The 24,112-nt window shown below is 42.9% G+C and overlaps 2 protein-coding genes across 3 annotated transcripts in view; one reads left to right on the top strand and one right to left on the bottom strand.

The window, feature by feature from the left end:
- SYN3 (synapsin III) overlaps window positions 1–24,112 on the top strand; it is a 179,278-nt gene that overhangs the window by 35,343 nt on the left and 119,823 nt on the right. For both annotated transcript variants that reach the window (XM_086468573.1, XM_086468580.1), the window contains 2 exons: window positions 3,308–3,464; window positions 9,852–9,941. In XM_086468573.1, the coding sequence (XP_086324699.1) occupies window positions 3,308–3,464; window positions 9,852–9,941 (247 nt within the window). The remainder of the gene's footprint in view (window positions 1–3,307; window positions 3,465–9,851; window positions 9,942–24,112) is intronic.
- Window positions 15,684–24,112, bottom strand: part of TIMP3 (TIMP metallopeptidase inhibitor 3) — a 36,752-nt gene continuing 28,323 nt past the window's right edge. The window contains exons 3-5 of the mRNA XM_086479608.1: window positions 18,957–19,068; window positions 18,148–18,269; window positions 15,684–17,508 (exon numbers count right to left, since the gene is read on the bottom strand). Of these exons, the coding sequence (XP_086335734.1) occupies window positions 17,311–17,508; window positions 18,148–18,269; window positions 18,957–19,068 (432 nt within the window). The 3' untranslated portion in view covers window positions 15,684–17,310. The remainder of the gene's footprint in view (window positions 17,509–18,147; window positions 18,270–18,956; window positions 19,069–24,112) is intronic.

Here is a 24,112-nt window from a genome sequence, read left to right as displayed (position 1 = left end):
TTTTTCCAGTCTCCTGAACTATTATTTTTTTAAACAAAGGATTCTTGTATCTCTATGCCTCTCTGGGAATGTGTTACATGCATTTTAGTGGGCTTTATTTTGCCAGGCAGTGCTAGGAGCCAAACTCTACATGAGAGCTCTTGGGGTCTGAGAAAGGGCTTCTGTAAAAGACTCGTGGCCAAAGATGAGCTCCAGCTTTCTCCTGGAAGCTTCATCCATCTGGCTATCATGCTACTGAAGATCCATGACTTCAGGTATGTGTCTGCCATGCTGCCCAGAAAGGGCACAGCACCAACATGCAGAGCACAGCTTATTAGCCATATGTTTTAAATCTGTGGTTTATTTCTAGTTCCATTTACCTATCCCATCTCCCTGTCCGTTAGATGTTTGAATGGGCTCTCCTGTATTCTTTTTGTGACCAAACCCATTCCCATGACCTGTCTTTAGCAGGGATCTAGGCACAGTTTTATTCAAGACCGCTTGTGGTCATCTAAATGCTGGCTGGACAGATCTAGTGGAGAGGCAAGATATGTGCTTCTGTAATTGTTCTCCTGCTCCTGCCAGACTCCTCGAGTGCTTGAGACCTCAGCACAGTAGGTGCTACTGAGTTTGGATCACCCAAAGGTTTTGGCAACGGTGTTTCAAATATGGGACTTCTGCCTAACCTGTCTGTCTGCCAAGGATTTCAACTTTCTGACATGGGAGATGTTATTGGGTTGGGTTGAACAAGCAAAGAAAACAGTTGTTACTAGCTATTCCAAATCCAAGGCTCACTACATTAGCTTAAGCTTTACACTCTCATAATTAGTACTAGCTTGCAAAAGTAGTCTTCCACCAAAAAAGTAAGAATCCTTGTGTAAAGCAATTAAGCTCTTTTTTCCCCAGATCAGTGGTACCCCCAGTTATTCAATTTTCACACCGACATTCCTACCATAAGCATTCACTTCCCTCTTACTGCCTGCTACCCTTCCCAGCCCCTTGCTTCACATTTTGCTGCTGATCTCTGTTTCTCCATTACAGACGTCTCGCAGACTCTGGGTCTCTCCAGCTGATGTTTATTCGCAGCTAGTCCCAGGCCCTGCACTCCTCTGCCTTGTTCTCAGTATCCATGGGAACATCCTCATTGTCCCATGGCTCAAAACAGGGATTCAGTGTCCACCTTCGCTTTAGAGATTCACTCCTCATCTGCTGCATGATAGAGTGCCCTGCCTTCCTACATGATGCAGAGTTTGAGAATAGGCTTGTCTACATTAATTCTGTATTCTTGTGTCCATCTTCTAAGTTGAGAAACTCTTCTTTTGCCAGGACCTGAAAACATAAGAGCTTTTTTCCTAAACTTTTCGCTGGCAGAAGTAAAGCCACTGAAGGCAGTTTCCCAGCCACTGTGTGTCCTCCCTCTAGCTGGCCAAGCTCATTTGCATGCTTCCTCCCCACCACAGCACCACGTCCCACCCTGTTGATCACTGGTTTTCAAGGGCAAATACTTCTGCTTCCTCTGGGCAGATTGGAGCAGTGGTCTGAACCATTACCACGCAGCCCCAGTAAGTGCTGTTCCCTAAGTCAAGTTTGGGGAAAGACTTGAGCCGTAATAGGGACCATTTTCTTCTTCATATGCTCAGAAAGCTGAATGAAGGAGGAACATGCCTGAAGCTCCTGCCCCTCCAGGCCGCACAACTTAGCGCAGAGTTGGTCCTAGGAAGCTGGTTAATCCTTCCTGAGGACCTGTGCCTGCCTCTGGGGTATCTTCTACATGGCAAGTCCAGCAGAATGGAGCAAGCTTTCCAAGATTTGTATTTACTTGCTGTTTCTCAGCAGGGGGTCACCACTTGCCTCACCCCCATTGACATGAGAGAGGTCCATAAATCAGCTGCACAGTGATAGCACAGCCCTCCTGGTGCTCATTATGCGTCTCGCTGCTGGAGATGCATGCCACCTTTGATGCCAAGTACATTAGGGAACATGCCTGGGTTTAAAAGTACTCCATAGGAGGGAATCACAACATTTCCAAAGCTTGGCCTCTTGCATCACAAAAGCAGGGCATGCTCCTCACCATGTCTCAGGCGATAACAAAAGCCCAAGACCAACAAACAAAATGAACAGCTTTAAAACAACAAAGCTGAGCTGAATTTTGTATACAGTGTTTGTTGCCACAATCTGGCCCAGAGTCACCATCTCGGATTTCGCTACCAGAATGATGGAAATATAAATAGGGGCTATAAACCCAAAGCGTTTCCAGCTCATACATCCGAAGGATAGAAATTATAGTCTCTTAGCAAAGAAAAAGTTCAAGGGTAATGAGGTAATGGGACCTGGTTACATAGCTCATTTCTCTTTAATACAGCATGGAAATTTTTCCTATGTCCTTGATGCAACCTCTGTTAAAGTATAAAATAATCCCCTGTTTCAGTGGAAAAGCCCCTTCCATGCCTTCAAGAATGAACTGCTGAGCTCCATTTTGGGAACAGTTTCTTCCAGCTGCTGTTTCCAGAGATTCCTGAATGGCTCTGAAGACACGGTGTCAGCAAAGAATGAAATCTGGCTGTTTGAAAGATAATCCATCGCCTGTTGGCTTACCTAGAAATGGCCTCACTTTTCTATGCATTTGCTGAGAGCTGCTGCTGTTGAACCACAGGAGTCCCAGCTCGAGTCTTGCTAAATAATACTCTGGGAGTCCACGCCATGAGTCACAGCACTGGATGGGGGACTGTGTTCATTTGATTAATTACATTACCATGCCTGCCCTTTAGTTGTTGACTCATAGCCATAAGAGCCTGGGATGTGCTGTGTATGTAGTAAACTGATTAAAGAGGGAATGTATGTCAATGTATGGATGTGTATGATAGCTTTTTGAAATCCCTCATGATCTTCCCACCCACTGGGCATTGCTTCAATATCGACTTCAATAGTCAGGAAACAAACTTGCTCCCTCATCTGCATCACACATTGCAACGAGCCTGCCAAATATGGCCAAGCTTTTAAAAAGAAAAGAGAATCCCCCACCAGTGAATTTATGACCTTTGGCTCTGTTTGTGGCTTGTTCCTGTGCATGCCTGAGTGACATGGAAACTGCAGCAAATCTCTTTGGCCCATTTCTACACTCTCACACATGCAGCTGTGTTGGATTTTTCCTTCTTTTAATGAGTTTTTTGTTTGGTTTGTTACCTTCTAACATAAGCAACCCATGATGAGAGGCACAAGAAGAGCAATATGCATTAACGAAAAGGAAGGATGGAAAAGAAACAGGAGGAGGCTGGAAGTGTTGCTGAGTGTCTGAAAGTAAAACGTCACATCTTCTCATCTCTCCCAGGTCCTTCAAGCCCGACTTTGTCCTCATCCGGCAGCATGCCTACAGCATGGCACTGGGAGAGGACTTCCGCAGCCTCATCATAGGCCTCCAGTATGGTGGCATCCACACAGTCAACTCCCTCTACTCTATCTACAACTTCTGCAGCAAGCCCTGGGTGGTAAGTGACAATCCAGTTCTACTGCATGCCAACACTGCAAAGTACGTATCTGATCCTGATAAAGCACCAAACTCAGCTTCCAGTCTGTTTCATAGGAATCCATCTCTTTAGGTTAAAACCACCATTTAAAACAACCTTAGGAATCCAGCTGGGAATTCTTGGAAGAAAAAACCTACCAGCACTCTCTTTTACTAGCCTCTAGTAATATCAAGGTATTATTTCCTCACTCTGAGTAGGACATTTCACCTGTCTCAGACTCTAATGTGTCACAAACAGCTAATAATACAGTAACACTTAGATTTCTTGTAAGGCAGAGTAGATGAATTGTGATAGATTAATAATATCAGTAGCACATCTCTGCCCTGACGAAAACATGATAAAACTACCTTAAAAGAAACAATAACATTTGCTGCTTTAGAAAGTATCTGAACTATGCTACTTCTAGCATCTTTCATTAGTTGTACACTTGTGGTATCCAGGTGCCCCAGCCTAAGACTAAGATAATCTGTTCCTTGCAGAAGTGCAACCTGCACTTTTGTCTTCTCTTCCTACTTGTTCTAGGCAGTGCTTCGTTGTGAGGAAATCAGCTGAAAAGAAAGACAAGAAAGGTAGAGAGATGATTTATTTCTTTAACAGCAAGGTCTAGGAAAGAAGAGAACATAGAATGACAAAGACCTGGGAAAGAGATAGAGGGCGAAGGGAAAGCATGTTGATTTTCAGCAATTTCAGAAGGAAATACAAGATTATCATAAAGTGTTGGTTCATTGAACCTGAAAGACTGCAACTCCAAACCACTTTGGGCTGAGTCAGCTCCTGGGGAGAACAGGACAGTGTTTTGATATTTTACACTGGGAGCTGCCTTCACCTGTTCTTCAAATTTTGTCAAATTCACCTAAAAATCCCAGAAAACCTTAAAAAATATTATCATTGGCTTCTCTCAGCCCCAAATCAAAGTTTGTAATAGTTCCTCAGACCAGTTTTACAACCAGCTTTAAGTCAGCAGGAACTGCAGGAGTAGGAGAGCCAGAGGAGTAAGGCTGGCCACCATGAGCCACAGGAGCAAGGCTGGCCATCGTAGCACCTGCAGGAAGAAGTCAGATGTTGATACTGTTTTGGAGTCCACATCTGGGTCTTCCAAGCAGTTTCATTCCAAAGTGCTCTCTCTGATCACTGATGGTCCCAGAATGGAAATTTCCCTGCATTGTTCTAAGTCCAAAGCAGGGACCAACAAGCTATACGAATGTGACAAGGAGATGGGACTTCCCAATATGCCCCCCATGGAAAATTTTTAGACACGCTTTTAGGAATTCCCCTTACTATTGAACATATTTAGCCTGGGGTGAGACGGAACATTTATAGCAAGTGGTAACTATCTTCCTCATTACCTAATTAAGTCTTTTGTTGGTGGTGTTTTTTTCCTTGGAATAAGTACCCTATTAGTCTTCAGTGTGTTGATTGGTAGTTCAAATCCAACTGAGGGCTGTAATGACTCAGACTTCTATTTCCATGACTGTGCAGTGTTGGATTTAATTCATTTGTTACCACAAACGTACCGGTATAATAGACATAGTCCTCTCAGATTTCACCCCTTTTATGACATTTAGGGGTTCTGTTGAGACCAAAAGCAAGGTCCTGTCTTTTCCAAAAAAGTTGCTGTGCAATAATGAGAGTAATGAGAAAAATCTCACTTTTCCATCACTGCAGAGGTGGATGATGCACATTTGGCCTCTTGCTGGGAACGGAATGGGAGGGAGACATAAAGTGCCAGGCTCAGTACAACACCTTTGCATTGTTTACTACAGTTGGTCCTACACATACAAGCATGTTGACCCCAGTGACCAGACAAAAAGGCTCCACATTCACACTGGCTTTTGCTGAGCAAGACAGTTATGTGGTCTATTCCATCTGATTTTGGGGTTGAGTCAGTCAGGGTTTAGTTGACATTTTTCGACTCAGGTCTTGTAATTATGTTTCTGATGGTGTGCAGGGGCCTCAAGATGTGACAGGCCTATTTTGGGGAATCTAAAATAAAAGAAAACAAACAAACTCAGCACATTGGGAAAAAAAAATAAATAAAAAGAAAAAGCAGGGCTGGCAAGGCCATGTGGGAGAACTTGGCTCTGCCAGTAACTCGGCTCTAGCTATTCTGGGTCCAGGGTCCGATTGTGCCGTGCTTTCCTCATGGAGCATACAGCCGGCTCAGATAACCTTCCCAGTGGAGTCAAGGAAACCACTTGTAAACACTTAAAGCAGATTTGCAGAATGCCTCCTTTCCCTACTGCCCCCACAACCATATCACCCCCACCCCCCCCAACCAATGATTGTAACGCACTAAGTAATCTAAGAGCTCAGATGGGATCTGAGCTGGTATTTGGCAGCACTGAAATTTTATCAGGTTGAAGCTCAGGTAGAGATTGCACTGGGGCATTTGAGGGCAGAAAGCTTCACTGGCAGCAGAATCAGAAAATTTTGATTTTGTGATAGCTGGGAAATGAGAGATGGGAACAGACCACTTTGGTACATGTTCCACTCTGATTGCAAAACAGGCATCTTGAAATAAGGGATCTGCTTCACAAAGATTACTGGAAACTTTTTGGAACTAGAAAACAGTTGAGATAGATGAAGAAATGAAATTAAACACCCCTGGGAAATTGTGCTTTTCACTCTCCCTTTTTATTTTTTCCAAAAATTGTTCCATTTCATAGAAATGTTTATGATTTTGTGGAGGGGGGTGGAAGGGAGACTGTTTTTCCTTGGCAATTTGCAACAACGTTTTTTCTCAGCAACTTTAATTACAATCAGCTGAGTTTGGGCTTGAGTTTACTCAAACATGCAGCCGCATTTTTTAATGATGTTTGCCAGGTTTCCAGTACTGCAATACACAAATTTCTTCAAAGGTTAAAATCTGCATTAAACACAGGCACAGTTTGAAATAAGTGTTTTTGAAAGAGAAAGAGACATATTCAGGGAGATCTCACACACAGAGAAACATCTAAGAAACCTATGTTTTAAGATGATCCCAGAATTATTGAGAAATAAGGACTCTAAACACAATGCTTCAACCGCTAATAATAATTTTCGTGTTAAAAAATTTACAATACAAAATACAGTGGGAACAATGCTCAGAGTAGTATTCATATTACACGCAGTAACTTCTGTAACTGTAAGGCAACTTGTGCATCTGTAAGACTGCAGGAAATATGAAGTCTTGAAGACAGTCATCTACAGAGTCCAAGAGAACCCCAGCCAAACTGTTAGTGGGATATAGGCTCCCTGACGACCTATACACTTTAAAAATATGCAAAAGGCCTTGAGATCCTCTGAATGGATCTTTTTATTTCTCTGAAAAGACTCCCTGCAAGTAACTCTGATGTGCAACTAGCCAGGCAAGGCGTCTCACTTAAAACCCAGACTGTGCCACGTTGCCTTGCCCCGTGTCTTGCTTTGTGGTCTGGATGCAATCTCAGTAAAACCAGCGGAACCACAGAAAATAAGAACTGATACCAAAATGTGGAAGGGGCAGCTGTATCTAGCTGAGCCACTGATGGTAACATTCCTACCCATCTAAAATGCACTGAGAGGTGCTACTTGTGCTCTGCTATCAGGTATCTAAGAGGCTGCTGCACCATGTAATACGAGTGTCCCTTGGCAATATCCTTTCCCTAACAATTGCCAAAAAAAAGGAAAAAAGGAGGAAATTGTCCCATGAGGGTCAATACCAAAGTCAGACCTTTTTGCAGGCTTGGCCCATTGACAAGGCTCCCAGATGGCCAAGTATCTCATCTGTCCATCTGAAACACTTGCTATTTCAGCAACAGCCAAGAGCTGTATGCTTCAAAATGAAGCCGAAGGTACAAGTCAGGACACTGTCTGTCAGCGGCACAGTTGTTCTGGCTATTTTGTTTGAGTTGTTTTCCTAGGATAAACGTATGTTGCCTCAACGTCACGGCACCCATGTTTTGCCAGGGCTGCGTGCACGCACAGCGAGGGGCATGTGCTTCTCTCAGCCAGAGAGGTATTCCTCCCCTCACTGTCTCTGTCTCGTTCTATTTAGCTTTTAAGCCCTGTTTGCTCACATTGCTAGTCAAAACAGGGCTTTATTTTTCTTCTCTAGGATGTGCAGGGCTAGTGAAAGCAGTCAGAAGCAAGCTCTCCTCCTTCCCCAACATCAATACCCTCCTTGCCAACAATAATTATTCCACACAGGGAATTTTTCTCTTATCTGCTGGTGCATGTTGGGGGGAGTGGTGTTAGTGATGGAATATGCCACCTCTTGATGTTTTCTGGGTTTTCTTAAATGCCACATTTTGAGCTAAGAGATTAGGAGAAGGATTCTTTGCATTTGTCTGCAAGTCTACTGGCACCTGCCCTTTCAAGCATGTGGCCTGGGTCTGGCAGAGACCTTGCAGCCTAATTTTTTTGCATATTGGCTGCCTTTTTTTTACACGCATACCACCCTTTAACTCCCAAAGGGGTATTTCTTCTTAATCACCGAGTGAAGTTTCAACTTCTGATACAGAAATGCTTTTGTTTACACTAGCCCAGTAACCAGGACAGGAGCCCTAACAGAACTACTCAGCAGAAAACATTCTCAGTAGCTCTGTCTTTACCTGCAATGTAACCTTGGAGTTGTGATTTGGTACATTTACTGGCTTCAACCGTTGCTCAGAAGTGCTCAGAAGACATAAGATTAGGCAGCTGATGCTATTGGGAAGAAAGAGGGCTTTCTTTCCCTTCCCTTGTTCCCCAGATGTCTGTCTCCTCCCCTTAATCTGTGTGTTACCTCCCTTGGGTGACAAAAGATCTCCTTCAAGATGAATGCATCCCTAGCTTTCATGGGGAACTTGAAGGAACTTTTATAAAGGACTTACAGGGAGACTTGGCCCAGACTAGAAGCCTTTATTAATTTAAATTGATTTTACCAAATTCTAGGGGTTTTGGAAACTAAATTAAGTTTCTAAATTCCTTTGCAAATACAGTATCAATGGGCAATTCAGTCACACCTACCAGCTCATCAGGAACCAAAATTCTTACCTGTGGAGCAATCTCCATAAAGCTTATTCAGCTTTACTGCCCCTTCTGCAAGGTTGCCAGTCTAACCACTTCATCAACAGCACTGCCAGTTCAGCATCGTCCATGTTAATGGGGCTGTCTCTCTTCAGAGATAAAGCAGGATGGCTAGGTGTGTGGTTGTAAAGAATACAAGTTTCTCCTGAGATCCAGAAGGTTTCTGAGTTATATGTAACCTCTTATTCTCTTCGGTATATCAACCCTGCTTCAGCTTTCTGTCATGGTTATTTTCTTTCTTATAGTTCTGGGTTTTTCTCCAGCTGATCAATTATAGATTGAACAGGGAGGCTGCAGACAATGTACAGAATAGTCTGCTCACTTCACTGACGGCTGAAGCAGAGCAGGAATTTGCTGTGCTATGCTTCTGCTGGGGTTTTGGAACCTGAGCAGAAATTAAAACTCAGTCCTACCGTGGGGAGCTTTGTGTCTGGCTGGGCACAACCCTGAGAGATAAACAGTTTATAACAGTGAGGATAGTGGCGATAATGAAGTTCATGCTGACCGGTGGGGACAATGGCAAACGTTCATCCTTGTGCGAGAACTACCAGCACTGTTGCTTTCCCCATTGATGTTACATACCCCAGTGTAGATGCACACCACCCTCACAGACTAGTGCCTCCCTCAGACCTCAGTGGTAGATGGGACAAGGGTAGCAGATGATCTCCCCTTTCTCCTGCCATGCATGGGGGGCTGTTGGGAGATCCTTGGTTCATAACAAATGTCAGTTATGATTGATGGTGGGCTCATGCTTCCTTGGTGTAACATTCAAATTAGGTAGCACTGGCAATTCCCTCTAGTCATCTCTGCCCCTTAGCAATGCTCCTTCCCTTCAGCACAATGGGTAAATGTGCCTTGCTTTGATTTGGCTGTGGGGCAGAGATCCAAGGGAGAGCTTTGCCTTATTTTGCCTCTGCTCAGGAGTGGTGGCACTAATTTCCTGCCTGGTCGCTCCTCTGAGCCCTTTCCTCTACCAAGAAGGGTCCCCCACCCTCTCCCCAGCTACATTCGGAAAGCAAAGCTTGTTCATAGCAGATTTGTAACTAAATCCAAACTGATGCCCTTCTGGCTCTTGAACCCCTTCTCCACTCTCTTAGTCCAAGGTTTGTGTACATAGGCTGGCTTGGCCCTGGGTAAATACAGCAACTTCGTATTTTCTTGCTGCTCTCAGGTCAAGAAAGCAAGGCAGGAAAGGCATAATAACATGTTTCTCTCATCTCCTTCACCAGTATCAGAACATTTTGCAAGCACTTACCTGTTACACAATAAGCCACTGACATCCACTGTGTCTGTTTTTTGTTCCCCCTCCCTCACCCCAAGTTCTCTCAGCTCATTAAAATCTTCAACTCGCTGGGTCCTGAGAAGTTCCCCCTCGTGGAGCAAACATTCTTCCCAAGCCATAAGCAGATGGTGAGTGCCTTTGCTTTAATTTGGTGCTAGCATGGATGGTGGGGAAGAAACAAATGTGAGTTGGGTACAAGAGATGGTGGTGGGAATGCTGGGAAGAGTCTCAATTTTATTTACAGAGAATTACTAGTTAAAAAGCAACATGCAAAAAGCACTGCTGGGAATCTCTTTCCTTTCTTGCCCAGCCCTCCCCCAGGTCACGTATGGACCCTGAAAAAGTAAACAATGAAAAGAGACTCAAAACCAAAGCAAAAATCCATTGTAAAATCTAGTCAACAAAAGCTCATCCCTTAGAGCAAGGAATCACTTTATTCAGATAAAATGGATTCTTTTCCCCTCCTGGAATTACTTAAAATACACTGACAATCTGGGACATGGGCCATAAGAGATGTTTGTTTCACAATATCAGCTTGCTTGGTCTGTCACGTGGTTGCCATCCACGAAACGTTTATCAGCCTTACTAGGTATTCAAAGTAAATTTGAGTTCTTGAAAAAGAGTTTGTTTCAGCTTGTAATGTTTCCTTTGCACAATGGCTCTGGGGTCTAGTCTTCCTGTCAACAACTAAACCCTCAGTGCCCTGTGTGGCTTCTGGGCACTGCACCAAACTCTTAGGGCACCTTCCAAAGAGACCTTTATAGGTGCCTTTAGTCCTGGAGAATATGGCAAATGAGTGCCTTTGTTTAAAACTGTTCATGTCTTTCGTTTTCCCTGAGCTAAAAGGATGATTAGTCCTTCATGAATTTTTGCTCCCAACTTCTATCTATGAATTAGCATCTTATCTGGCTGAGGCTTTGATGAGACCCTGTGTGAACCATGACCCCTTGTGTGAGCCACCGGGGCATTGGCAGCCAGAAGATTAGGGTTGTTGAGATGTCAAACTAGGGCTCAAAAACATTCAAACCCCTCTTTTCTCAGACACTTGTTGCAACACTGTGGGCCAACCACAATGCATAATAGGGTGTAGGTACCTGATGATGGATATAGTCACCTAATGGGAGCCTCAAAATTCAAAAGGAAATCTCATTTAGATTCTTGCGAAAAATCCCACGAGTGCTCACTAGGTACCAGAATACCTTGAAATGCTGGTCCTTCATCCCTCTGTTCCAATATTATGTTCTCTGCCTGTGCTGTATGGACAACAGCACTTCCACAATTCACTGGCACGTCATGAAGGTAAGTACAGCCACGAGTGCTGTGAAGCACTTAGGTAACGCAGTGTAAGAGTTGTATCATCATTTAAGACATAAAGAAATGGATAGTCCTTAAACACTATGTGAGTTTGTTGCACACTTTTAAGACAAACCAGTTGAACACTCTGTTGCATTTAATTCGCACTGGTTTATAAAGAGGGTTTTGTGACACACGTAACGCTTCAGGACAGTTGTGACTTTGTCTGACCATCACTTCAGGAACGGTACTTTTGCAAGACCTGATTAAGGTTTTCATTGCAAATACATTAACTAGCACTTTTAGTGTTATTTTCTTGTCTGCAAATCTGATTCTTGATTCCTCAGCAGGTAAATGCATTTGTTACCAGTATAGTAGTTTGGTTTAGCAGAGAACTGTTCTTAATTTCACATATTTATCATCTTTATAACTGATCACCTACTTGGAGATGCAATTACTTACTTCCAAAACAATACAGGAACCTTTTTAAACTGTAGATAATCTCATCTGAACACAAACACTACTGTTGATGTGCAAGCTTGAGTAATCTGGTTTAAATCAGTCACTTTCCAAACACTTACACAAGCAACAATGCACTTGGGCAAATTCAGGCCAGCCCTTTCCAGGTGGGGGGTCTGCCTCACAGAATGAATCTCCATACCTTCTCAAGATCTTTTTTGGGTGCATTTTCCCAGTATCCTAGTGGGCTGTGAGAGGCTGAGGGGGCAAGTGCTTACACCAAGCAAGCTCCATTGCAGCCATTACTCCACCAAGTACTTTTGAAAGTTGCTTGCCCACTGTGCATCACCTTCTCCAGGTGTCAGACAGGAATACAATGATCCCCCTTTTCCACTCTTTTTTCTTCCCTTTCCTGGAGGCATTTTCAAGCTGTACCAGTTAGCACTCGTAAAATACACTGTGGTCCTTTGATGGCTGACCCCCTGGAAGTGTTTATAACTAGTGTTATGGTTTTACCTCTTTGCAATGTGATATACTTTAAGCAATGAAGTCCTCACATATGAGATCCTCATAGTTCTACATCCAAAACATTCCAAAGCTTACTTTCTAAACCTTCAGATTAAACACAGAACAGACTTTGAAATCTGTTTCATTCTTTCATCTTTGTAAACAGAGATTTTCCAAAAGTAAAAGTGAGATAAAGGAGATTTCTAAGAGTAGGCCCCACTTTTGTGAGCACTTTAATTAGTTGCAAATGCTTTTCCCGATGCTTCCTTCTCATGACAACAGGGCATTTTTAACCAGCCTTAAACAGTAAGCCTGAAGAGAGGACATAAGGCTCTGACATTTCACAGCAGAAATGATCTGAAAGACGAATCTCTCTTCCCTTTGCCACGGGTATGTACCTTCCAGCCCTCCCCCCACTGATCAGTTTACTGGAAACAAGAGCAATCTGGCAACTGTTCTTCTAAGGCCCTACTGGTGCTACATGACAGCCATAATGACTGCCTTGCTCTGTAGTGACCCCCTATGGCCAGTTAACAAGTGCGATACATTAACTTCAAAAGGGATTTTTCCCCTCTCCTGGGCTTATGACTCCAAAAGCAATTCTTAGAGAGACCAACGTCTTGAAAAGAGGGAGGGACTGCTGGAGGGATCTTTGCCAAAGCACAAGAATTGCCAGAGGTGGAATATCTGCTCTGGGCCCAATAAAACAGTATCAAGAAAGGGAAGGAAATTAATAAATCCACTTGAAAATCCATTTGTGGACATTTTAAGTGGACAGAAACTAATACAAGTGAAGCAGAGACAGAATGTCTGTGATAGAAATAAAACCACTTTACTGTTTAGAATAAAAGGACACTATAAAAAGTGAACATTATGCAACATTACCTTAAAAGACAATATACATTCACTTGAATATAAAATTTATAAATAACATGGAGGAAAACTGTAAACAGTGCTAGAAAATTTAGCAACAAATACATTCCTTCTGGACAAGATTTTTCACACGGGTTTGGTTCCCTCCCCAAGTTTCCATGACTATCAGGAACAGCAGAGTGGCTCTAGGAAAGGAGGACAGTGTCAGAAAGAAATAGAAGCCAATATAGGCAAAGCAGAAGCAAATGCTTAGTGGTATTTTAAGATTTTTCTCAAGACTGGTAGCCCCAAAAGCCATTTATTCAAAAAAAAAAAAAAAAAAGACAAAAAAAACCCTTGCAGTTCCCTAAATTTTGTTCTGCCCTTCTAAGCTATAAAATACATTATAAGTAAGATATATTTTCAGAGACGTCTGAAAGAATGGAAAGTTGTTCCCATGGAGGCCTTTACTTCAAACAGCCTTTACTGTAAAAAAAGCAGAACAGTGTGTTTCCCATCACCATGAGGTAGCATTTCACTCCAGCCAAGTATGAATGGGATACGGTGATATATTTAGGTCTTAGAATAATCCTACCTAAAGGGCCACGTAACTTTTCAAAATAGGGAAATTTAGACCTAAAATGACATTTTTGTCCCATACAGAGGAGGCAGAAGCCTACCACGAGGATTTTATTCAAGGTACTCCATGCACACATCTCCTCCTGCTCTCTACCCCCTCCATTTTGGAAAAGAAAAACTAATCAAATCTTTCTCAAACTTTCAATATATTTTTCATATTGAAAAGTGGAAAATACTCTCGAATAAATAAGGAAAAATATCTATAAATAAGAAAGCAAACAGCAACAGTCTAGAAAAGAGTTACACATTTTTAGAAGTACTTTTAATAATGTTGGTATATCTAAAGCATAGGGGAAGCGGGGGAGAAGCCCCATCCTGTACATGTCCAAAGGTCGTGCTCACATGAGCTGTGCCACCGACAGTTCCTCTGACTGTAGGTTATGGGGTGAAGCGAGGACCATGTCAGAGGTGACAGGAAGATATTTGTGCTGCTGCAAGCCATTGTATGCTCCATAGCTCAACATTTTGGGGAGAACTTCACACCTGCCTCCTCACATCTCCATGCCTGGTGTTCCCACATATTGCATGGGCTGCTGTAACAAGGGAGCGAGTTTTGTCCATTGGCAGGCAGAAGCAACTTAGCAAGACAGCAGAAAGGAGAGCAGATAGAAAGGAAGAAGTCTGAGTCTGATTTAGAGCCTGTTCAATCCATTTAATGGCTCCCCCTCCCACTTCCAGGGAGCCTTCAGTCAGGTCCTTAACGCAAGCAGAAGCTAAAGCTTAGCCCAAGAAACACATGTCCCTGATAGCACGCACAGAAACAAAATTAAAAGCCTCCCAAAAGAAATGTATTTTTACTGGATTCTTCCCCCTCCTTTCGGCTCCTCATTTTTAAAAGCCTTAACAACTGTTTCTTTACACAGCAAGGGGAAAGATTTGCTACCAAACCCCCACCCCTGCCGGTCTAGCTGTCTGCATCTCAAATATTTTACCGTCTGCAACATAAAATGGGAATACACTTCATTTTCTGGTAATGCATCTGCTGTTTTGTTGTTTACAAAGCACATAGCTACATTATATCCTACTTAGGGACACAAGTCCTCATAGTATTAGAATGCAAATATTTTCACAATAATTTGAGTGCAATACTGTGATGTCTCAGCTAGCTAAATGAATCAGTGACAGGTAAAATATGCAGAGCTGCAGTTTAATGAAATTTTTAAATCAACACTTCACTGCATCGAGGGGCATTTTCATTTAGCCTTCCCAAGCCGTGAAAAGTGGCTGCAGCTCAAAGACATCAGCTTTGCGAAGTCGCCTTGAGCTTGAGGAGGGCCATCTCCAGCGATGCCGACTCCACACGATGCCAACAGCGAGGGTGGCGAGGCCGGCTCCACTCTGCCCACAGTGACCCTCAGAGATTTTGTCAGCTGTACACAGTCAAACAGAAGTTGCTCCACTGTGCCCAAAGCCCAACTCCAGACTCTGCCAAAAGGGGCAACATTGTGACCCACCATCTGATCCTACAATGGGTGCTGTGAAGCACCCTACTCTCCCTCATCTCCAACCCATAATTTAGGAGCAGTCACAGGGAAGAGAACTTCTGAAGAGTGTTCCAAGCCTGAATCACAAGAAAATCCAATAGACTTTCAATGTGTTTTGTGCTGTGTTGCCACTCAGAGCAGCTGAAAAAAAAAACCCCACCAAACCAGCAGACCTAGGCACCTCTTACATCAACTCTTTGAAAATACCCTTTAAAGTTCATGTTAAAAATGAAGCTACACACTTTTTGCTGCAACTATTCATCTCGTAAATGGGGCATTTCAGGGGATGTATGTCTGGCAGAGCTCTGGTAGCACACAAGGAACATAAAAACAGATCAGGGCCCATCTCAGACACCCTTTTCTTTCCATTTGGCAAAGAGGTCCCAAACAACTCCCCAGTAATTGAGGTCACTGACTGTAAAAAGCTGTATAGCCCCAAGCTGGAATCACTGCAACACTTTTTTGTGCTGGTGGCAGCTCTGCTTTCTAAGTGGAATGAACTGAAGATACATGGAAACTTAAGATAAATAATCATAATAATACAAAAATGAAGTTAAGCATAATCTTCTCCCTGCCCAAGCCCTCCCCATCCAAAACTCAGTCACCCATTTTGTCAGCACCCCTTCTTCACCATCATTAAAACTTAAAATACTTTTATTTGATAAGAAAAATTATATTATAGTTTTCTTAATAAAAAACAAAATAGAACGAAAAAACTTCTCCAGTCAACAGCAAAGCACAAGACAGTAAGGCTCCTCCTCCCACATCACTGCAGGACATGGTATGAGCACATGCACAGAGCTATGCTTAACAGTGCCTAGGGGGAAACAGAGCACTTGACACAGAAGGAATCCTCTGGGCAGCTGAAATTTTATGATCCCAGCCAGCACTTATTAGGAAACCACTTTTCCTTGCCCAGCCCCCCCACACACATCCTTTCATTATATGAACACACGCAGCTTAGCGTAGCTGCAGGGGAAGAACCGTGGTGCAAGGAGGTACAGAGGAAACAATGACTGTAGCCACTACTGCAGATACACTGGAGCTTCAATATCTTAAAAACAACTCACTGACTCGGAATGTCAATATTTCTGTCTTTAAAACACAATCAAACCGTTCTTTTGTTTATAACACCAAAGAAATTCTACGTCCTGTCAAAAATAGCTTATGTCATTATGTGTATATACATCTTAGTTCAGCAAAACACTATTTTGGCAATAGATTTCTTTTTTTATAGTAAGAGCTCTAGCACGTCTCCCCTTTCCCTCTTCCATGTGATTGATTTACAGTTGGTATTTTTGCATCTGTTTGGTTTAAGGTGTTCACAAGCTGGTTTTGCTGTTGAAGCCAAGCTGCAAAAATTTCAGGGGCCAATGCTGCTCAAAACAGGATGGCACAGCACTTCATCTGGTCTGCTGTAGGTCGATTTACCTCCCTGAACATAGGGGATGGGGCTTTTGTTTTTTAAACAACAACAAAAAATACAAAATACTTTCTTTTTTGTTCTGGGAAAAGCCAGAACTTCAAATATGCTGTTGCATTCACCCTGTGACTGAATTAGCTAGGACAATCAGTCAACGATGTTTTTACCAGATGATGTGGTCAGACACACCAGGTGAATTCTCCCACTGCTGGAGTCAATCACATTGCCAGTCACTCCCATAGAGGAGGATTTCTTTCGGACATCATTTTTTCCAGAGTTTAGGCTGGGTTTCTTTTCAGTTTGTTTCATTTGCCAATCTGATTAATGAAACCTGTTTTCCTTCAAATAGATTTGTCTACATGTTTTCAGCACTTAGTGCATAAGGAGGGGTGACAGGAAGCCAGCGCATAGAAGAATACAGTGCCTAATTGGCATAGTTTTTAGATTTTTGTTTTCCTAAAAAAATAGAGATTATATTGCTACAGCTAATGATACATGTAAGAGAGCAAGAGCTCCATCTTTTTTTTTTTTTTCCTCTTTTTTTTTTCCCTCCCATTTTTCCCTCTGGTGTGCAAAAGTAAGCTCCCAAATGTCGTCCGATCGAAATGAGTGGTATCAAAAAATGGAAAAGATGATTATAAATTCAGTAAGGTAGCACAGACTTTTTTTTTCTTTTCTTTCTTTTTTTTTCCTTTTCTTTTTTAAGTGTTCGAAGTGCTAAAATTTGCATGAAAACAGGCACTAATTTCATTGTCATCATCATGATCTGGTAATAGTTAGTGTCCAAAGGAAGATCAGCCACAAGTAAGGGAGAGGGGAGATAAGGAAGGGAAAGCGTGCTCAGGGATCTGTGGCATTGATTATCGTTTTATCTGGAGGCGCCCATCCTCTATACCAGCTGCAGTATCCTTCCACTCTCTGGATGCAGGCATAGTGCTTCGCTTGGTATCCTGAGTGGCCGAAGTTGGAGAGCATGTCTGTCCAAATGCACTCATTCTTGGAGGTGGCAAAGCAGGGCAAGTAGTAGCAGGGCCTAATCTGCAATTGTAAAGAGCAACCAGGTAAGGCTACATGGAAAAACAACATTATATAAAATGTCTTTTTACCAGAGACAAGGGATTAAAAGTTCGACTCCCTCAAACCTCGCTTACTAACCCAAAATTCAGCCTCAGTTCAGTAGGCACGTAAGGATGTGATTAGCTTCACATACACAGGTAATTCCAGAGCCAAAAGGACTTTTCAGGTGCAGAAAAGTCGAACCTGCGTCTATGTTTTTGCAGGCCTGGGGCCGCGAGCAAAAAATCTTAGTGCCAGTGCCAGGCTGTGAGGTTTTAAGCACTCAAAATGTTTACACAGGAAAAAAAGCGGGACACATCTTGCCAAGCCTCTGGTACCTGATTTCATTCACCTGCAAAAGATTCTGCATAGATTCTGAAAGCCTTCCCCAACACTACTATCTCCAACAGGGCATTAAAAAGACATAGACTCTGCACTTTTATTTGACTGTCTCTTCTCTGGTCTCAACACTAAAGCTGACCTTTACTACTTCTCTGTAAAAATTGTTGTCCTCCATTTCTCTTCCTGGCTGTTAATTAGCATCATTGATATTACCACCCAGAGGAAACAGAATTCTAGTGTTTGAATGTCTTAATGCCACCTAATTAGAGACGCACATACCTTGCATCCACAGCCCAAATGATAACGATGATTCAGTCCTTTACGCTGGGACAGAGTCAGCCGGTCCCATTTCTCATACCAGTTGCACAGGCCAGTGTAAACCTTTCCTTCATACACACGGCCTTGAAAACAGAGACATGGTCACAAGTTAGCACTTCTCAGCTCAAGCACTTTTCTCGTTTCCTGAGATTGCTAATGCTCTCAATATGTTTGGCTTCAGTCACTGCTCAGCAACTGCTTTCTTTTTATTAACTGGTTCAGGAATCTCTGGCCAGCAAGATTACTGCACTTCTGTAAGTTAGGAGTGTTGTGCCAGCTAAGCACCAGCAATAACGTGCAGGTGAGTAATGCTGTCAAGCTCCTCTCAACAGAACAAAGTGAATTGACACCTTCACTAGAAACAAGACTTGGCAACTGCCACATCTCTATCTCCTTGCATCCCCCCATCTCAGCAGCCTGCATTTCTCTAGCTCATTCCAAAAGGGTTCTTCCATTTCTGGCACAGCCGAGTAGCAACCAGGTCCCTGTGACAGACATGCCAGCTCAGGTATGAATTGACAGCTGTGGACTGTCATACAGTGTATTTGTCACACAACATCACTGGGTATAACAGGTACTTGAGGAGAGAAAGGGAAATCTAGAGAGTGAAATGACTCTTAGCATTAAAGAGTACTGGACACCAAAATACTGTCGGCTATCTTAATGCTTAGGAAGCTGCATATAGAGCTGTCTACAGAGCTGTCCATGTCCTTAGCAGATGTATGTACAGAACAGAAGAGGTTTTGATTATGAAGTATATTGTCCTTTACCTGTAATCAGATATTGGTACTTGTTGACCTCCAGCTTGACTCCACAAAGACTCTCAGAGGCTTCTGTGTAGATGTACTGAACGTGTGGCATTATCTGGAAGCCCCTGTACATCTAGGGAAAGAATAAAAATGCTTCAAGTCATCTTAAGATGACAACTTTTCACTTAGATTCTTTACAATCTACGTTCCTAGACTGTAGGGGCAAGCAGTGAGCTTTTAGTGTTTGTAAGGGTGAAGGACTAACGGCGCTAGCTGGACTCTGATGGAAGTCTCCCCACCAGATCTGCTGGTAAAGCAGAATATCCACCTGCTAACAAGCCATTGCAATTCAGCACAGGGACCACTTTTCCCCACTCGCATTAGTTCCAGTGGCACTGAACAAGCAAAGCGCCAACACTGCAACTCTGCCAACATCCTGAACAATTTTTTCCCTTATATAGCTCATAATTGGGGAGAAATTAAATTAGTTCAAGTTTGGAATCTTTCTCCTTCATGTGATTTAAACAATTTTTTTCGAACTAAGGGATTTTTCTTTTAAACAATGACCCCATTTTCCAGTGTTGCTGCTGTAAGAGTTTCAGACCTTTGGCGCTTAATCTAAGTCATCAAGCCAGCCACCTCCTGATTCTCAAACGCCTAGCATACGCAACTTCTGCTGACCTCAGCAAGGACTTAATGTTTCTCTAACTAAATGAATGCAGAAATACCACCTTCTACCCCATCTCCGAAAGTTAGCCCAGTACTGATGTGCACCATAAAGAAAATATCATGTACACAACTCCTCTACACATTCTCTCCTTTTTCATAGTATTTCTTACAGTTCAGTTTAATTGAAATATGAACTCACAGATATACTGGCAGTCGGATTCAGTCAGAAATTAGCATGTGTCCCTATCTGACCTGACGGCTGCAATTTAGGGAAGAAACTCATGCCCACCTGCTAGTAGCATAATGAAGTCCGTGCATAGCAATGAAACAATCACTGCATGTGTACACTGCACCAAATAAAACATATCCTACTTTTGAAACATTGAGGATGATTTTCCTAAAAATTTCACCTTTAGAATTTGGTTATCTTTCTTAAAGTATTCAGTCTCCCTTTTTTCCACACCAACTGTATAAATGGCCAATGTTTAAAAGTTAAAGGAAAACAATAAGAGTCAGAAAGAATCACAGTTTCATAGCATTTCTCAGCCTATCCTTTTCTCCGTCAGCTTTATTGATAGAGAGCACATTCACATTAACTGTAAATATTAAAGTGAGGCAAAAGAAGAAAAAAAAATCCCAAACAATCCCAGAGCTATAGACACTTGCTGCCATATCACCTAAGCTGTGGTATTCTCCTCCAGGCTGAATTCTATTTCTTGAAGTCCCCTATTATCCCAGGGTATTTCACTATTCCCCTACCTCCTTTAAAAACAACAAACCTTTTTCTTTCTGAAAGAATGTCTGTCGATTTAACAGATTTTATGATAGGCCCAGATACTGCACACAAAAATACAAAAACACTACCCCTAATTCTGCTATGCTGAGCAGTCGAACTATCTTCTGGGCATCCATAGAATGTCTGCGAGGGTTTTTTTTTTTCTCCTTAGTTATATTACCCCATAATCTTATATCAGTATCACAACTTGGTAACAGCACTGCTGCATGCAGTAAAAGACATGCTAAAGGGTTTGCATTTTCCAGCCCTCCTTCTACACCCAGCAAATATGCAAGGAAAGCATTTTTTTTAAATTAATCATACTGTATCAACAAAAGCTCACAGATCATGTTTGGAATACACTATTGTGTCGGTAAGTGAGCAAAGTCTTTCAATGAATATGGAAGCACTGAACCTTGTCTAATCTCTATTTTATCCCTGCAATTTTCTTGGTATGGGATGACCTACTCAGACTTTCCAATTCTGCTCAAGATAGCTGGAGAGCTAGGTTCTGGCACGAGCATCCTGTCTGTCCTTGCATTTAGCCCTCAGTACACTTTTCTTCCTCATCTGTAGAACTGCTCCGCCTTGCTTCCCAAGGGTACTGTGAGGAAAGGCACACAGAATAAAGATCATGTGTTCAGACCCCATTCTAGTGGGTGTCACACCAAGAAGCTATGATAACAGTATCTAAGCAGATAAGACTAGCTAAGATAAGAGCTGGGGCTGCCCAGTCTCTCCAAGCAGTGCATTATCTACACTGCAGAGAGCTGTGTATGTGCATGTGCAGTACAACTGATCTGTCACTTAGAGTGAATGAAGTAATGAAGTATCTGTGCTATAAAGTCTACATGTGCAGACACACTTTGAGCCCATTCTCCCCCTTGCAGAAAGGGCTTCAAGCTAGACTAACCACTCCTCTGAGAAGATGCTGAGGCCCTTCCTACAGGACCCTTTACTGTCATCACTCCTTACATCTTCTGCACCATGAAGCACAACACAACTGCCTATGAAGTAACTAGCGATGCTGAGCTGGGGTTTGGTTTTCAACTCCTGGTCCTAATTTCCTGTTCACATTACCATCAGGGACACCACTGTCAGGGTCGCTGAAGGATGCATCTCAGCCTCTCAAAAAGCACTTCAGCTCACCCCTCAGTGACCCTCATCGATGCTAGCAACTGTCATGCTAATTGACCCAGTGCTGGGGGCAGACAGGGCCCGCTTCATCCTCTGATGACTAAAGAAAATTCACCATGACCCTGGTTCTCAGGGGAGGAAGAAGAAAATTTGGCAAGGGAGAAACTTCCTTTGAAAGATGCTCTCTTTCAAAACAAATAAAGCAATACCTTAAGCATTATTTTTGGATACACAAAATATCCTGGAAGTGCTATTAGACCAGTCAGAAGAAAACCAACCATAAAACTAGCCTCTCTCCAACCGCTACCCTTGGAGTCCTCCTGTCACCACAAATGTGTATTTTCAGAAGTGTAATGACAGGGAACAAAGTATTAGCAAGCATCACATGGTGGTGTCTGCTAGTGCCGCTCTATTTCCAGCTGTGTCAGCAATCCCCTTAGCAGTCCCCATACTCCCTAAGAAATACACATGCAAGTTCCTGCTGCATGATTAACTTCACCTTGTGATATGATGTTCCTCCCTCTGTCCCTCCCATGTGAGGTCATACTAGATACCAAGGCTTGGAGTCATCTTGCCTAACCTTCAGCTACCTAAAATTTAGGCACTTTATATCAATTAGGCATGCTCTCTAGTCAAACACCAAGAATAGACTCCCCCAGAACAACTCAGCCCATCCTAAAATAGCCATCTACAACTGGTGGGCTGAATTACACTTTGGTGGTTCTTGTCTCTCTCCATTGACAATCAAGAGAGCAGGAAAGACTCAACACCTCATTTTAGTCTGTCTAAAATTAAAGTAAATTAATCCCACTACACTTCTTTCCTCTTGGGACTATCACATTTCAACCCTTAGACTCATTTTACAGATTAAGAACAAGCCAAGGAAAGCCTCCTTGCTTCAGAGCGCTGCCATGGTCAACCAGGACTGTTTGTGCACATGGAGTAGAAATATCTTATCTCCTTGTTTCCTTTGCAGTTTCCTGAAATAGGTTTGGACCATTCTCAGAATGCAGTGCAGCACCACAGAACATGCTGGGGTTAGATGAGTCCTGTGCAGATTTCTGACACGTGATCTTGAAATATTCTTACATTATTTGAGAAAGCAGTGGGGGGAGACAGAGGTTGCTTGAAAAAGCACAAGGCCTTTTCAGACAACAAACCTGAATGCTAGAAAGCCTGGCAGTGTTCTGCGCCTGCGGACTGATCTTGTGCTCCAGTCCAGGCCCCAAGCTGGTTTAGTTATGAAATTCAGCAATGAGTTCAGGAGTGTTAGTGAGAGCAAGAATCTGCCACAGCAAACTCCAAGGAATCCATGAAAGAAATACAAAGATTGATTGTTGCCTTTTAAGGCTCTCAAGGCTTTTCACAGGCAATTCACTACACACTGATAGACTAAATGGCTTGTTTATTTTTCATCTGCAGGTGCAGATGGGTTTATAGGTGGCCAAAAAACACTGACATGTTAGTTTTATCTTCAGAGTTGTTCCCATGCAGCTGTGCAGAGCCATAGGCCTCCTCAGTTTTCTTTTCAGCAGGAGGACACTCAGCTTTCATTGGGGCAAGCAAGGGAGAGATTTGCTGCGTCACACTGAGCTGCCCCACTGTATGGAGCTGAATCCCTTTTTATACTGAAGTCTCTAATCTCAGCAGAAAGACAGTAGGGTTTCAAAGAAGACACTTGGTTTGTTTGTTTATCAAGAACTATGTCCTCCGGACATTCCAATTCTACTGAGCACTTGACTGCTTCAGGTTCCTTCCTGCCAAAGGTCACAGTTAAATGTACAATGCAACATCTCAGCAGCCCGCCATCTACGTAGCGGGCATAGATGCATGCAATTTCCCCTTTAAAATCACTCTTGCTTTTGTTGGACACGTAACTTCCTAACAAAACACTGTGCAACTTCTCCTGCAAAAAAGCAATTGTTCTCTTGCAGTCTTGGCACAAGCACGTTGCAGATTACTGCAGTAAATACCCTGGCTCTGTGCTGCAGAATAACCCAATGAAAACTGCCAGGACAGGCTCAGGCATCTTATTTGAAGATTGATACAATGCTGTCTATTGGCAGTATACTGGCTGCTGCTCCACTCAACATGCTCTCCTTGCTTGGGCTGATGCTCCTCCCCATGCTAGCAGACACACAGAAGCCTTTTCTGTTCGTAACATTGACACTGCTGGAGGCTGCTAGGTCAGAAGAAGAATGCTTAATGCTGTTCCAGAGATCTCTGACACTGCAGCTCACTGGCTGACAGTGGGGCAGGCTGCATCATTAGTTAGGAGAGAGACTAGTGTTATGGTTGGTAAAGGGTAGCAATTCATTTTGGGGACTACTGTTATTCCAGATCACCACTGGACCCTGTTCATGGTCATATATTAGACAGGAAGTACCAAACTCTTGGAACGGAGTAGGAGGGGAAGTAGTTGTCCTGGACAGACCAGGATGAAATCAGAAAAATAAAAGTTGATGAAGCCACTGCAGCATGTGGGTGTTGAGTAGTTTTGTCAAGTGGGGTACACTTGCTGAGCTGAAGAGCGATACAACTGGACAAGAACAGCACAGAGTGCTGCAAGCCTGATGAGGCCAGGGACAGCCATGAG

This window comes from Leptosomus discolor, chromosome 1 (assembly GCF_034619465.1).
Source record: "Leptosomus discolor isolate bLepDis1 chromosome 1, bLepDis1.hap2, whole genome shotgun sequence".
NCBI classification, from domain to species: domain Eukaryota; kingdom Metazoa; phylum Chordata; class Aves; order Leptosomiformes; family Leptosomidae; genus Leptosomus; species Leptosomus discolor.
Note: the sequence above shows the minus strand (reverse complement) of the source record. Positions and strands in the feature narration are given on the sequence as shown.